The following is a 16481-nucleotide window of genomic DNA, read 5'->3' as shown; positions in this document are numbered from 1 at the left end:
GAATAACACATATTTTGCAAAGTAAATAAATAGAGACCTCTTTTTAAACTAAAACACTGAAAGTTTCATAGAAAAATATCAAATAGATCGAAAGATATGAATATTTTACGGAAAGTCTAATTTTGGCGAGAAAATGTCAAAAAAGCCCCACGTTACGACACGATTTGGCGGGAAAATGCCCGCTTACAAAGTTTAATAAATCGGTGGCTCAGATCTTGGAGCTCTTAGTGGAAAAAAGTATTCCTTATTTTGGGAATCATTATCTTGACCTGTGTTTTCTCTGGCGCTTGTCTGCCTCCAATGTAGCCCGACAGCTGCCAAATGAGCCACTTCCATGCTAGTAATATCCCCTGCTAACCGCCCAGGGCACACTGCAGAAGAGGGGAGCATGTGAGAGGGGGAGAGCCGGTCACAAGGGGTGGGATGCTGGAGGCCCTCGCGAGGACTTGACTCCTGGTTGACCAGGAAGCCGGATGCAGGCTCCTCGGGGCCCCCTTTCCCTGGAGTATGCACCCCACCCACCACTTCCATAGGGAGCCACCTCAAGAACAGCCCTGAGAGGTGTTGAGACCATCTGGACTGAATACGTGACTGAACCCAGTGAAGGCCTCTACAGAAACTTAAGATTTGGTGGGCGGGTGTGAAGAGCGACTTATCTCGCTGCCACCTGAGACCAGCCTCATTCTGTAAGTCCTCTGCTTATCACACCTGCCACCTACCAATCCAGACAGGCTGCCTCTTTCTTCACTCCTTCCCTGCCCTCTGGATACAGGCCAGTTTCAGATTTCACACGGGGACACCCGAGGGTGCAAACTGACTGCCTCTGTTCATGATTGAAGGGCAGTGCTGCTACTTGGCATTGGGCCTTGGGGCAACCCACTTCCTCCATGCCTTATCTATGGGGCCTAGAAATTGTCTCGATTTCCTGCAAGCTCAGCAATGCACCAGAAAGCAAGATTTTACCTGGTACCCAGGGTCTCGTTGTTTTGTAGTAACAAGGCCACCCAGACTATCCCCTCTGCCATGTATTCTGAAACATTCTCTTTAAATGTTTTAAAACATTCTCTTTACCTGTTTCTCCAGATTCACAGATGCCAGTTCTGTCAGATTACCCTGTCCTAGCTACAGCTCGCAGGTATGCACTTTCTGTGCCCCCACAGCTAGTGTGGCCTGCATTCCACACGAGGCCCCCCTCCTTCATAGCCGATCCCAATACCCCCCGCGAAAGCACAGACAGCACTGTCATATTTAGGAAGTGCCATTTACTGCAAGGTTAAAAGGACAGAATACAACTAAGTCTGCATTTGATAATTTTCTGAAAGAAATCTAATGTAATCAGGCTACTTGGCAAAAGTGAGAAACGTAGAAAACTAGAAAGCTTTATAATTTCTAAATGTGCAGAGCACATTATAGGGACTCAGAAAATATTTGTGTGATCAATTTAGAAGTCACAGGATGACCTAGGTCTTCAATATAAAAAGTTACTTATTCAGGAGATTGAAATAAAATCTTCTATGGCATTATTTTCTGATCTCGAGATCAGAATTACAGTGGGAGAGGAGTCAGGAGAGTGAAGCAATACGGTGTACTACCCTAAAAAGATCTGCAAAATGAACACAAACATACTCACCAGCATTCTCGTCTGCTTGGCACACACCGTCCATGGCGTCCTGATCGCCTTCGGCAGCGATGTATGCCCAGGTATCAGTCTCATCTCGTGTAGTTCTCCTTTCTTTAATTACCTGCTTGTTTCCCTGGGATTTGGGATCTTCTGCGATCTTACTTTCCAGTGGTATTTCTTCTCTTTTCTGATTATTCTCAGGAAAATCATTTTTTTCTTCTGGAGTTAATTTAAATAAATCAAACGCACTTCTGATTTCCTTTAATGCTAGTGAAAAAAATCAAATTGATAAACAGGAATCACAAATTTGTTGCAATCAAAATAAAATCTGGATTCGTGTTAAACAAACAGCTATTTTCTTACTTTTCATTAGTATGTGTCTTGTTTGGTAAAGAATGATCAGACTCATTCTCAAACATGAAGCTTCTCACTTGGCCTTCCTACCGGCTGCTCGGTATTTAGGAAGGGCATGCACAGTGCATGGCTGCTCACTGGTGCTCTGAATCACGCCCAGTTTTGACAAAGGCCTTCTGAAGACAGTGAACCTTAGGATAATCCTAGTCATGACACCAGCTATCCTCTTGCTAAGACCACTACCTGCGACCATACCCTGAAGCTAAGCTCATACAAAAGTGGCTTCTGGTGGCAAGCGGGGGATGAGAGGGCACTATGCCAACAAACTGACTGGGAACCTGGTAAAACCACCTGACACCTGTGGAAATCCACTCAGCTGTTAACTGAAGATAAAGGTGAAAAGAAAACGGCAAAGCACTATATTTGACATCATAACCCCAAAAAGGAGTAGAACAGAACAAAATTAGGAAGAACTCTATTATATAAACTCTGGGTACATAGCAGGTCCGTTTTATTAGCAGGGGATATTGAAAATCAGACACCCAGTAAGTACTACTGTGAATGGAATGAACAGTAGTTGAAAACATTACACATTAACGGTAAGACTGTACCTGAAACTGACATACAAGATAGGAGAAAAAAAGTTAACCAGCTCCAATTACATAATATTTTGAATCTCCAAACACTCTATGAACAATAGATGGTTAAAATTATTGTATTGCTGTAAATAGATTTAGTCTTTAGTTACTTTATCCATGTTCCATGGAAACACCAATTGCTCCTCCCTGCTTTCATTCCCCTGCTACTTACCTCTTAAGTCCCGGCCTAGGCAGAGAGCTGAAATGTACTTCTGATACTACCTCAGTTACAACTTTTGGGAGAAAACCCAATATGCCTTAGAATCACCGCTTCCATAAGAACTTTTGGGTCTTATTCAAACACTGTAAGTGGGGATGTTTTATAAAGTACTGTTCCATGTGTTATGCATTCTCAATTATGGTCTATATTAACGTGACCCAAAATGTACAGTCAATATTATGTTTATATAAATGGCACTGAGCTAAATACAATAAATGCTAAACAGCAGTTTGTCTCATTTAACACCCACGATAAAAGGGACATTTACATTTTTTCTGCCATAGCTAATGTCCTGTCACTGTAACTCTAATACACTCCGTCATCATACTCAAAAGGAGAAAAAACAAGGTGAACAGAGGGAAAAAATTAATGTTAGAAACAAAACTGTTATATAATAAACTAAGGTAATGGGTTGAACAAAAGTAGCATAAGTATCTAAATTGCCCAGTGGATGAAATTTTCCAGTTCTATGACATTTAGGTTAGAAAAGAGAGACTGTCTCATAGTAGATTAAATTCCTTGGATAGAAGATGGCAGTGATAAATGGTAAATGTTAGTATTCACACTCACTCTTTAATCCCTTTGGCTCTTTGCGGCCTTTTTCTTCCTTGTCCAAATCATGCCCTTTCTGGTATTTTTCTTTGGGTTCATTTTTTTTGGTCTCTTTCTCCTGAAAGAGACATATGTAAGACCCAAAAGAGGAACAAGTAAGAGCTGCCATGTATCTGAAACCTGGAAAACACGGGCCCCCGGCCTGGGCAATGCGTGTGCACCGTGGCGGCCGGCCGCTAAGGAGCAACTCTTCTCATTAACCGCTTCCTCAACCGTAATGTACAAACCACAAAATTCAAAACCCAACACCAGTTTCTTCAACTCTCTTAAAAATTTATTAAAAATAAAGAAAATTCCCCCCCAAATTTTACCCTACAGTCCAACTAACCAAACATGACTATTTTTCATTTCTGCACATTTTGACTTCTGATCTTTATAATTTTGCATAATTTTGTTTAAAATTCATTTTTCTTTATTCATATTGCGTATTTTTACATGACTTTTCATAGGTACTGGTTTTCTTCACTATAAAATTTTGTAAACTCTTATTTTTGCTGCACTGACCTCATAATTCATATTTCAATGGATAAATAATAGTTCCCAAGTGGATACATTTCCTTAACCATTTCCCTCATGCCCAGACTGGTATTAATTCTAGTGATAACACTACCATAAATATTTTTGTATACATAGCTTTTCTCCCTTTAAAATGATTTCCTTAAGATAAATCTACAAAACTGGGACTAACAGATGAAAAAAAACTTACCGTTTTTCAGCCCTTGATAAATACTGCATATATGAATACTTTCATAATGTGGAAAATATTTCCATTTTGAAAAACCATATAAAATACTTTTTATAAGGGGTAAACTCGATTAAATATATTTTTGTAAGCATTAAAAGACTTACGGTGTTAGTGAATTCTATGTACTATTATTTAAGTAAAAAGTATATTTTTAAGACAACAGAGGCAAATGCCGCAGGATGTGAGCGGCTAATAAAAGCAGCTGGTGAAGTGCTAAGCTTTACTACACAATGCTGTCTGTGGTCATGGTGCGAAGGAATTCCCTGACGATGGAAAAACTATTCTGATAGCTTCACCATTTCCTAATTGTTTGTGAAACTTCTTGACCACTCAAAAGAGTGGTAGCTGGACTGGAATATTCTGTAAGATTCTAACACAGTACTCACTTCCTCAGTCAAGTCAGTGGTCTGGATGCCTCTCTCTTCCCAGGCCGACCTTGAGCTCCTCTGGGTCTGGGCGGGTGCAGGCATCAGCTTCTCTAACTCTGGGGTACTTTTGCCTTTGTCCTGATTCCTTTGCTTTTTACATGTATTTTTCTTCTCTAAACAAAGGTTCTTGTTTTCTAGCTTTTTCCTGTCCTTGAGTTCCTCAGCCTTTCTGGACTTCTTTCTGTTTCTCTTTCCTCTGACATCCACACCCTCATCGGCACTCCCTGTGCTAGTGTCATCCAGCTGTTTATCTAAAACAGTATCGTCAGCTACGTCTTGCCCTGCTTTGTCTTTTGCACATTTAATCGTTTGTCGTTCTCTGTTGTCACCCTGTATATCGTCACTGTCCCCCTCTTGAAAAGGGGACTCATTAAGTACACTTGATTCAGATTCCAACTGAGATTCAACACATTTCTCTTTTTTTGTTTTTCTGTTTTCTTTGGAATCTTCTCTTATTTTAGTCTTGAAATCTCTTATTTCACCCTTTTTAACTTTCTTTAATTCCTTAGTTTCTTTTATGTCATCTTTTTTGGGCTTTTTGGATTCCTTTAGCTCTTCTTTAGCTTCTGAAACCCTTTTCTTTGTCTTTAAATCAAACACTGAACTCTCAGAAGAGGCGCTGTCCAGGTCCGGGGCAGACTTCTCTTTCAGTTTCCCCGCCTTGGCCTTCTTCTTCTTCAGCTCATCCGGGCTCTTCTCTTCTCTCTGCCTCAGTTTCTTCTTTTTCTTCTTTGGAGAAGTATCTTCTTTTGTCTCACTTTGCTGATCGCTGTCAGAGTTTGCCTCAAATATGTCATTATTTAAGGACAGTCTCTATAAAACAAAAGATCGAAATACTCATTAACATAGTAATTTAAAAGGTTCTGAAGAGTGGTACTAATGAAATCTGGTAGAAACGTGTTTTTTTCCAAGCAGTTTGTCAACTTAAAATTACTTACCTAAACGGAGTAGAGCATTACTTGTATCTCATCTAGCAAGTAGGTCTTGGTAGTGCTGATGAGCTCAACGTGAAAAAGCAGAAAACACACAGAGGGACAGGGACTGGTGCTGCTGACGGCCCTCAGCTAAAGCGGAGTGAACAGAACAGCCATATGTATGGTGGCTGCGTTGTACATGATTTGAACCTCAGAATTTCAAAAACCACCAAAGAAGTAATTTGTACACTTTCTTGGTTGCCAAAAAAGTAGTTACCATTCAAACACAAAGGTTTTTTTTTTAAGACTTTGGGCACTTAAACTTGCGGGTACAATTTACTGTTTCTATGGAATGAGCAAAGATGGCACCCAAACCACACTGATGTGGTAAATACAGCTGACCCGAGCAACGCCAGGGATGGGGCACCCACCCTGCAGTAGAAACTCTGGATATAACTGACTCCCCGAAATTGAACGGTGTGCCTTGATACCCACAGGGAACACAGGCTCTGTGGATGCTCGAGTCCTGTCTACAAAGGGTCAGAACGATGCAGTCAGCCCTCCACGTCCACAGACCCCATGGCTGGATTGCGAATGAGGAACCCAAGAAAAAAGAGGGCCGACTGCTCATTGAAAAATATCCAGGTATAAGTGGACCTGTGCAGTTCAAACCTGTGTTGTTCAAGGGCCGACTGTACTTCAAATTAGATATGGAGAGAGAGAAGGCAGGGAGAAAACAGACACTAATTAACAAATAAAGGAATCCATTTATCAAATTGATAATATAACCACAGAGAAGTAAAATAATCCAAGTAACTTTAACACTAAACACCCTCAGTGAATCAACTGTAAGTACAAAAACCCTGCAAATAAATTTGAAATTTTACAGTAGAATGGGTGTAGCCAATCTGAAACGAACTTCTAATCACTATAGGATTGAGTAAAATACAGACAATGCTGATGGGAAGCAGTGTCCCCATCACCCAGGAAGGCCCTGGCCCCGTTTAGTGGCTGTCAGAGCTGTCATTACAACAGGATGGCAGGGTCACCTGTAAGCTCTAATCCTTCTAATTCTTCCTCAGTCATCTGAGAAGAGCTCTACTGCTGGCTCCTTAGCAAATAACTCTGAAAAAAAGACTTTTTCTTTGGTCATTAGACTATTCTAATGACCTATAGTTAAAACCTGTAGATTTGAAATATAAAATGGGTTGATTTCAACTAGGTTATACATGAAGCAGTTTGAAATGATCACTTAGCCATATTTTAAATGAATCGGTAGGTTCGTTGTACCTTGGTGACCCAGCCCTGGAATCCTCGGCCAGATTCAGTGAAGTCAGGACATAAAGATTAGCTGCCACCTGATGACAGTTACTGTCTGACCTCAGACAACAAGTATCAGATAGAAAGGAATCCAGTGTTAACTTTCAAAATAACTATAAAATAACCACCACAAAGATTTAAAATCGCATACAATCTGAGCACTTTTAGTACACTAGCAACCTGTTGTTTTACTCCGCTTAAGTCTCACAGGTAAAATAAACAGTATTTATTATCCAAATCAGGACAACTCTAAAAGTGAAATGGCTCTATTAAGGATTATACCAAGTCAACAGGCATAAACGGGCTGACCAGGCGAATCTGTCCCTCTATTCACGTGACAGCCTGTCTGTGGGAATGTTCAGCTGTCTAGCATACGAAGTGTGAGGACAGAGTGACTGACGCCACACGTCAGAAAGGTACAGCACACTCAGCCCCATCATCTGCGTCCAGGTAACCACCTTAGGAAACCCTGAGTGTTTCAACAGTACAACCACTGCTCAAAACACTTCCAGATGTGCACCTCTGCACTCCTAGAGCCTGTACCACCTTTTTTAAGGAACTATTTTGAGTAAAACAAGGTGTCACTAGAAATTATTTTCTTGCATGACATCATAAATTCTTATGAAGACAAACCCAAAAGAAAAAATTTAAAATCATGTTGGGCTATGGCACTATTGGACTAGATGTTTACTTCACAAAATGTATACTCCCAAAAATAATGCTTATTTAGATGTGCAAATTCTATCTCACACTCTTAACAAAGAGAACTATTTCAAAAAGCTCTCGCCCCGACCCTCAAAAGGTATCCTCAAATTTTAAAATAAAGGCAAAACTAATCTCTTTACTGAGTAGTAGGTACACAGGTGATTGTTTCATAATTAAGGAAAAAAATGTGTTTGCTGATTAGTATACTGATAAAATATTTTAAGAAAAGCAGAAGGCAAAATCCTTAGTATATGGTATGACCCTTAAAAAATCATGTATATACAACGTGCAAGGCACCTCAAGAGCAAAAAAGCTGGATCTTACTGATCTTTCTGTAACTATGACCATTTAAAGGTCTTAGTCTTTAAAATGCTATGCCTAAAAAAAGGGAAAAAATACCCCCAAACCCAGAAAGGTGAAAACTGTAAAACGTTGCTGTAAGAGTAGAGGCCCACCTGTGTCATATAAGATCAGCCATCACAGCACAAGGCAGGCCAGTGTCTGCCTTACTTACATTTTGAGTCCATCAAAAATGAAAGACTGGACCATATCACATACATGAATATTAAAAAACACCTCAATTTTTTTCTTTTTTTTTTTAGATTGAAACACTTGATCAGGAAAAAGATAAAAAACAGGTATCCAAATGCTAAAAGATAAAAGGTAGTTTAATTGAACAAGTACTATTTCTGTATCATATCTATTTTCTGGTAAACAGCATTAACGACAATTTTTTTTTGTTTTTTTAGGAACTATTTCTAACTTCCTGTGATGCTTACTAAGTCCTAAGCAAGCAGTGCTCCCAGAATTAAGTAGAAGACATGAAAAAGCAAATATTCTTATGGATGCTACTGTGATAAAACCTTTCCATACGACAACAATTTTGGTTATTTGGAAATACAACAATTTTCACAGGCAGCACATCTGCTCGAATGAACACAGATGAAGGGATGAACAAAGTAATTTTCTCATACTGACTATATTTCTGTTTACCACCAAAGAATCACAAAAGCTTATAAATGGCAAAACTATTTTTGCTAAAGGGGAAGCAGCTCAGCGAGCTGCTGTATTTTTGCCATATTCCTGTCCACTGACACCACCTTAATGATTAGGCCAATGGGTCAGAGGAATATAAATACTGGAATACTTTAGAAACAAGAGAATACCTGACAAAGCTGACCTGATACAGGAAATAGAGATTTCAGTCTTATTATAAAGATTCAAGATGTTATTAGAGCCTGGAGGTTTAAATTATTTACGAAATAGTAAGGGTAGCTTAAAACAGACAATTTAAAGTAAGGACAAGAATTTTTAAGCTTAAGAGTATTTTAGGTATTTCCAGTCACGATGGCACAGCAGGTAAACACTGTGTTTACCTTCTCTCACAATCACATCAAAATTACAACTAAACTACAAAACAACCATCATTGAGAATTGCCTAAAATCTTACTGAACCAAACCCCTACAACCAAAGACATACAGAAGAAGCCACCTGAGACTGTTAGGAAGGGAAGAGATGTGGTACGGGCTGGTCGGACACCCACATGTGAGCACAACACGTGTGACCATTAAAAATCAGGCTGCAGAGATCCTTCTGGAGGAGCAAAGGGGTCTGAGCCCCACCCCAGCCCAAGATTCCAGTGCTGAGGAGACAAGTCCCCACAATGAAAACCAGTGGAAATTGTGACTGACACAGAGGGCAGCTGGAGTCCCAGACGCTCCTCTGAAAGGGCCCATGCACGGACTTACCCACCAACAGAATCACTGGCTCTGAGCTCAAGTGCTGGGGCAGCAGCTCAAAAGGCACCAGGGACATATGGTGGGGAACTGAGTTGTGTGGGTTAGGAAGAGGCTGGAGAGGCAGCTTTCTTCTGGATGGAGGAGCTGGCAAAGGCCACTGTTTCTTTGTTGAGCCTTCCCCCTTCCTGGTGTGCAGACGCAGGCATGCAGGCACATTATCTGAGTCTCCATCAAGCTGGTTAAAGCCCTTTGCTCACCACGCGCTCTGGTGATACCAGACCCCACCCCACCCAACTTTCGGGCACACCCAAGACGCTTCCAGTGGCTTTTTTGTACAAACCACCTGCCTTGGCTCATGGTGCAGACTTTCCTAGGGTCTCTCAAAGGTTTGCAGAACCCAAACAAGCAGCATCTGGCTTGAGTGTGTCCTGTAGCTCTAGCTGAGCACTCCTAAGCCCGGCACTAACAGGAACCTGCCTTGGTTCACAGCATAGCCACTCAAGGCAATTCCAAGCACAGCACAGGCAGCGGCCATCTGCAGATTGCTTTGTGGTTCCTGCTGGGTGGCCCAGGTGGGGCAAGGGCTGTGGCTGAAAATGACCTGCAGTGGGTCTCCTCCCAGGTGGCCCTGGGACTGGCATGCCCAGTGGCCAGCTTCAAAACAAGCTGGAGCATCGCCCAGCAGCCTCCAAGTAAAACACACCCATGGGATGCACTGGGCAGGCACCAGAGCCCTGCTGAGGCAGATTCCGCTCCGTAGGGTCAGCCCCTGCACCACAACTCCTCCACTGTAGTCACGGCCAGTCCTCACAACCAATGAGCCTGAGGGTCAATCCTTCCCACTTAAGTACAAATAGCAACCAAAGCTCAACTACAATAGGACGGCACACACAACCCACACAAGGGACACACCTGGAGTGAGTGGCTCAAGTAACCAAGGAGGCTGCACCACTGAAACCCACAGCACACCTGCTACATAAGACTGCCCTACTAAGACCAGGAGACACAGCAGCCCTACCTAATACATAGAAACAAACAGAAAGGCAGCCAAAATGGGGAGACAAAGAAACATGTCCCAAATAAAAGAACAAAACAAAGCTCCAAAAAAAGAACTAAACAAAATGGAGGCAAGCAATCTACCAGACGCAGAGTTCCAAACACTGGTTATGAGGATGCTCAATGATCTCAGGAAGAACTTCAACAAAGAGATAGAAAACATAAAAATGGAGACAGAAAACATAAAAAACAAAACAAAACACAACCAGTCAGAAATAAAAACTATAATAATGGAAACAAAGAATATATTACAGGGAATCAACAGCAGATTAGATGAAGCAGAGGACTGAATCAGCAACTTAGAAGATAAAATAGTAGAAAACACCGAATCAGAACAGCAAAAGGAAAAAAGAATCTAAAAAAAGAAATGAGGATAATTTAAGGGGCCTCTGGGACAACATCAAGTATACCAACATTCACATCATAGGGGTACCAGAAGGAGAAAAGAGAGATCAAGGAATTGAAAACCTGGCAAAGCTATGAAATACATACAAGCCGAGGAAACACAGAGAGTCCCAACCAAGATGAACTCAAAGAGGCCCACACCATGACACATCATAATTAAAATGCCAAAGGTTAAAGAAAAAGAGGAAATCTTAAAAGCAGCAAGAGAAAAGCAGTTAGTTATCTACAAGGGAGCTCCCGTAAGACTGTTGTCAATTGATCTCTCAACAGAAACTCTGCAGGCCAGAAGGGATTGGCATGAAATATTCAAAGTGATGAAAAACAAGGATCTACAACCAAGATTACTGTATCCAGCAAAGCTATCATTTAGAATTAAAGGACAGATAAAGAGTTTCCCAGACAAGAGAAACCTAAAGGAGTTCATCACCACCAAACCAGTATAACAAGGAATTTTAAAGGGACTTCTTTAAGGCAAAAAACAAAAATATGATTAATAAAATGGCAATAACTACATACCTAACAACAATTACTTTCAATGGAAATGGATTAAATGCTCCAATTAAAAGGGGGCGGAATGGTTAAGAAAACAAGTCCCTTACATATGCTGCCTACAAGAGACCCACTTCAGAGCAAAAGACACACACAGATTGAAAGTAAAGGGATGGAGAAAGATATTTCATGAAAACAGAAACAAACAAAAAGGTGGGGTAGCGACACTTATACCAGACAAAATATACTTTAAAAGAAAGACTATAAAAAGAGACAAAGAAGGACTAAGTAATCCCACTTCTGGGTAATTATCCCAATAAACCCAAAATGTTACTTCAAGGGACGTGCTCATCCATATGTTCATTGTTTACAATGGCCAAGATGTGGAGGCAGCCTGGGTGCCCATCAACGGATAAATGAAGAAGAGGTGGTACATATATGCAATGGAATATTATTACTCAGATATCAAAAAAGAAGGAAATCTTACCATCTGCAACAACATGGATGGACCTGGAGGGTACTGTGCTGAGTTTAGTAAGTCAGACAGCGAAAGACAAATCTCCTATGATTTCACTTATAAATGGAATCTAAAGAACAAAATAAACAAACGAAATAGAAACAAACTCATAGATACAGAGAACATTTTGATGGTTGCCAGATTGGAGGGGGTTTGGGGATAGGAGAAAAGGGGAAGGGATTAAGAAGGACAAATTGGTTGTTACACAGTAGTCGTGGGGATGGAGAGTATAGGTTAAGAAATACAGTCAATAATATTGGAATAACTATGTATGGTGTTAGATGGGTACTACATCTATTGGGGTGATAGATGGGAGGGAGGTTGGGGGCAGGGTGAAAAAGGTGAAGGGATTAAGAAATACAAATTGGTAGTTACAAAATAGTCATGGGGATGTAAAGGATAGGGAATATAAACAGTAATATGGTAATAACTATGTATAGTGATCACTTCCTAAATTATATAAATGTCTAACCACTATGCTGTACACCTGAAACTAATATAAAATATTGAATGTCAATTCTAATTGAAAAATTAAAAAGGGGGGGAAGATAAAGAAGAATAAGAGGTTCACAATTCCAGACATAAACAAGTAAGTCATGGGGATGTAATATGCAGCCCAGAAATAGTCATTAATATTGTGATAGCATGGTACAGTGTCAAATGGTTGCTGGGCTTATCATGGTGATCACTTTTTTAGCTTAAGGAATATAACCAATAATATGGTAGTAACTCTGTATAGTGCCAGGTGGGTACTATTGAATAACTATGATGTACACTTGAATCTAATGTAATATTTATGTTAGCTATATTTTAATAGAAATCTTAAAGAGAGAGAGAGTGTAATTTTAAATCAAGAGAGAGTTGCAAGCTGGGTTTAATCAGAAGCTTGGTAAAGTGAAATAAAGGGACAAAAAAGCCAGAGTTCTCTAAGACAAGACTTCTTGGGAAAAGTTTCAGTAAATGTATCTCAATTAATAAGGCAGGAAACTGAGAAACTGAGAAATACACTTTAGGAAGACTTCCATCACAAAGTCTAAGTTTTGAGATTAACATGAACCAATCACTTAGTAAAACGTGCATTTGTGCTCGTGTGAGTGTATTTACAGAAAGAAATAGGGAAGGGGAAGTAGGCACCCATTCGAGAAAAGTGAAGTATAATTTTTTAAAAAACTAAGGGAAAAAAAGTCTCTACCTTAATCTGAACTCATAAAGGGTTTCCTTTACAAAAAAAAAAGGACTGAGCATTTTGTTTAGTTATTTAAAGACCATATTTTTTAAAGGCCTGCCATGATAACATAATTTTTAAAAACTGGTAATTCTACTCCTCTAAATAGATTGAACGCTACAGCCCCAATCAAAAGGCAACCTACCAATATTTGATGGACACTTGTCTTATTAGGGAGACCACTTCATGGACGGTGTAGATGCCTGACCACTGCACTGTACATCTGAAGCTGAATAGCTGAATAATAAGTATCAACTATAATTTAATATGTATATAGTCACAGGATGTAGAGTACAGCATAAGGAATAGAGTCAGTGGAATTGTAACAGCTATATACGATGTCAGAGGGGTACATCTTAATATACGTCAAGTACTAAACCAGTGTCTGGCACGTACATGTCTGGCTCAGTAAATGAAAGTGGCCTCTGTTATTGCAATTATTATTATGAACAACACTACACAGAATAAAAACTGAGTCCTAATATTGGTTTGGTCATTTAAAAGAATACTAAGAACTTTTAAAAGTATGGTTGAAACTCAAATAGTAGGGAGAGTAGGGATCAATATTCAGTCCTTAAATAAAGACTTCAATAGTAAGAATTCGTTTCTTGTGAGAAACTTTCACTTTATGAGTGCAAGTAATTTTCACTATACAGTTTTAAGTTCAACAACTTCTGCCACTATTAAAAAAAACACACACATTATTTTTAACAAAAAACAAACAAACAAACCTCTAAAGTCACAAGCAAGAAGTTGAGTAAGAACTGATTCAATTTATAAACAGAGCTATAAATAAAATTTACATTGTAAAGTAAAATAGGAGATTCTTCTAAGATTTATAAATAAAGCCAATTTAGTTATTTGTGGAATAAGAGAATGAAGGCTAAAATAATGCACAAATCCATAGAAGAAAACCCTTAAACCAAACTTGTGTGTTACTTTAACATTATCCCTATCTAGCCCACTGTCCAAACTTTTTCCAAATTGCTGATGAAAGAAGTTTAACTTATGTTGAGTTCCTTTGATCTCTTTATCCTTCCTCACCATCACAAAGAGCTAATAGCAATAAAGTAGCTAAAAATTGAAGTGGAAACAGAAGGAAAAAAACTAAAGACCTAGATAATCAGACCTTGACTAATCTGAAATGGATTAAAATTTACAGCTTTGTAAAGTGAGCTAAAAAATTTTAAATTTTTATTAGCAGAAAAATCAGAAATATTAAAAATGTAGATTAAATATAAAAGTATGCATTATATCTATAGTAGTAATGTGAAAAGCACAAAAAGAATATTCCTCAGGGATTTCTGGTCAAGATGGTGGTGTAGATAAACGCTTGCCTCCACTCAAGAACACATCAAAATTCAACTAGTGTACGGAAAAACTATCAATGAGAATCACCTGAAATCTACCTGAACATAAGTCCTATAACTAAGGACATACAGAGGAAGCCACCTCCAGCTTTGTAGAGATACAGAACGGGCTGGTCCCATAAGGCATGTGCACACCCACATGTGACCATTAAAAATCAGAACCGGTATCTCGGCAGCAGAGATCCTTCCAGAGGAATCAGGGGTCCTTGCCCTGCCCCAACACAGGGTTCCAGTTCTGGGGAGAGAAATCCCTATACTTGTGGTTGTGAAAACCAGCAGAGATGGTGGCTGAGTGAGACAAGAGGGTAGCTGGAGTCCCAGGCATTGAATGTCAACTGTAATTGAAAAATTAAAAGGGGGGAGTGAAGGGGAGTAAGAGGTTCAAATTTCCAGGTTAAGACAAATAAGTCATGGGGATGTACTGTACAGCATAGGGAATATAGTCAACAATACTGTGATAGCATTGTACGGTGTCAGATGGTTGCTGGACTTATCATGGTGATACCAAGTCAAAAGGACAAGAACCGTATGACTACCTGTCACCATATGTTTGACCCTATTTACTGGTGTATATATATGTATACCGTTTTCGGTATATAAATGTTGCATAACTAATGGTGTACACCTGAAACTAATAACATTCAAAAAATCTTAAAAAAAATATTCCTCTGGTATACCAAAACGGGACGCTCACATGATAAACAAAGTTGCAATGTGTCTTCCCCATCCCTTTCATCTTACCCTTAACTTAAAGGAAATCATTAATTAACATGTCCAAACTATATTTGTCCGTCAACTGCAATCACAGGTTGGCTACAGAAAGAAGAATTTAGCAAAACTCAATGAAAGCATTTGGTTAGAACTAACTGGCTACATAGAATTTGAAATAGGAATATTGTATATTTTATTATTATTTGTAAATTCTTTACTGCATTCATTTTTATCACTCTAATTTATAATAAATGTAGTGTATTAAAGAAAAGAATTTGAGATAAAGACACAATACCTGAATATCTTTCTTAACTGGTTTAGCTTTGTTATCTGCAACCTTCTTCCTAAATTCAAGAAGAACTTCTTTACAGTCTTCAAGGTGAACCTCCGGCTCCCAGGTATCATCATCTGATGTGTATCCTTTCCATCGAACTTTGTAAAGTACTTTACCCTGTTATATAAATGAAAAACAGGCAAATAAAGGACATTATTGACTTGATCAAATTTCCAAAAATATACAATTGCTGAGAATATAAGAACAAACTTGAAATGGATTAATATCACTATAAAGTATGTCCATCTCCTGAAGTGGCTTAAGAAAAAAAACAGGATCACATTAAATGCAAAGGCAACAACAGCAAAATTAAACAAGTGGGACTTCGACAAACTAAAAAGTTCCTGCACAACAAAGGAAACCATCAATACAATGAAAAGACCACCTAGTGAATGGGAGAAAACATTCTCAAATCATGTATCTGCTAAAGGGCTAATAACCAATATATATATAAAGAATGCAAGAAACTCAATAGCAAAAAACCCAAACAATCCAATTAAAAAATGGGCTGATCTAAATACACATTTTTGCAAAGAAGACATACAGATGTCCAACAGGCATATGAAAAGATGCTCAACATCAGTAATCATCAATGCAAATCAAACCCACAATGAGATATCACTTCACACATATCAGAATGGCTATCATCAATAAATCAACAAATAAGTGCTGGCGAGAATGTGGAGCCAAGGGAACCCTTGTGCACTGTTGGTGGGAATATAAAAGGGTGCAGCCACTATGGAAAACAGTGTGGAGGTTCTTAAAAAAATTAAAAATAGAACTATCTTATGACCCACCAATTCCACTTGTGGTTATTTATCTGAAGAAAATGAAAACACTAACTTGAAAAGATACATGGATCCCTATGTTCTTTACAGCATTATTCACAGTGGCCAAAGCATGGAAACAAGCTAAGTGTGTTTCGATAGATGATGGGATGAAGAAGATGTGGTACATATACACAATGGAACACTACGCAGCCATGAGAAAAGATGAAATACTGCCATTTATGACAACGTGGATGGATGTTGAGAGTATCATGCTAAGCGAAGTAAGACAAACGGAAAAGGACAAGAA

The 16481-nt window shown here is 39.2% G+C and overlaps 1 protein-coding gene across 3 annotated transcripts in view; it reads right to left on the bottom strand.

The window, feature by feature from the left end:
• Positions 1 to 16481, bottom strand: part of MPHOSPH8 (M-phase phosphoprotein 8) — a 46995-nt gene that overhangs the window by 16903 nt on the left and 13611 nt on the right. For all 3 annotated transcript variants that reach the window (XM_019749592.2, XM_019749593.2, XM_019749594.2), the window contains exons 2-5: positions 15366 to 15521; positions 4577 to 5431; positions 3404 to 3503; positions 1631 to 1888 (exon numbers count right to left, since the gene is read on the bottom strand). In XM_019749592.2, the coding sequence (XP_019605151.2) occupies positions 1631 to 1888; positions 3404 to 3503; positions 4577 to 5431; positions 15366 to 15521 (1369 nt within the window). The remainder of the gene's footprint in view (positions 1 to 1630; positions 1889 to 3403; positions 3504 to 4576; positions 5432 to 15365; positions 15522 to 16481) is intronic.

The sequence above is a fragment of the Rhinolophus sinicus genome, linkage group LG04 (assembly GCF_036562045.2).
Source record: "Rhinolophus sinicus isolate RSC01 linkage group LG04, ASM3656204v1, whole genome shotgun sequence".
In the NCBI taxonomy this organism is placed as follows: domain Eukaryota; kingdom Metazoa; phylum Chordata; class Mammalia; order Chiroptera; family Rhinolophidae; genus Rhinolophus; species Rhinolophus sinicus.
Note: the sequence above shows the minus strand (reverse complement) of the source record. Positions and strands in the feature narration are given on the sequence as shown.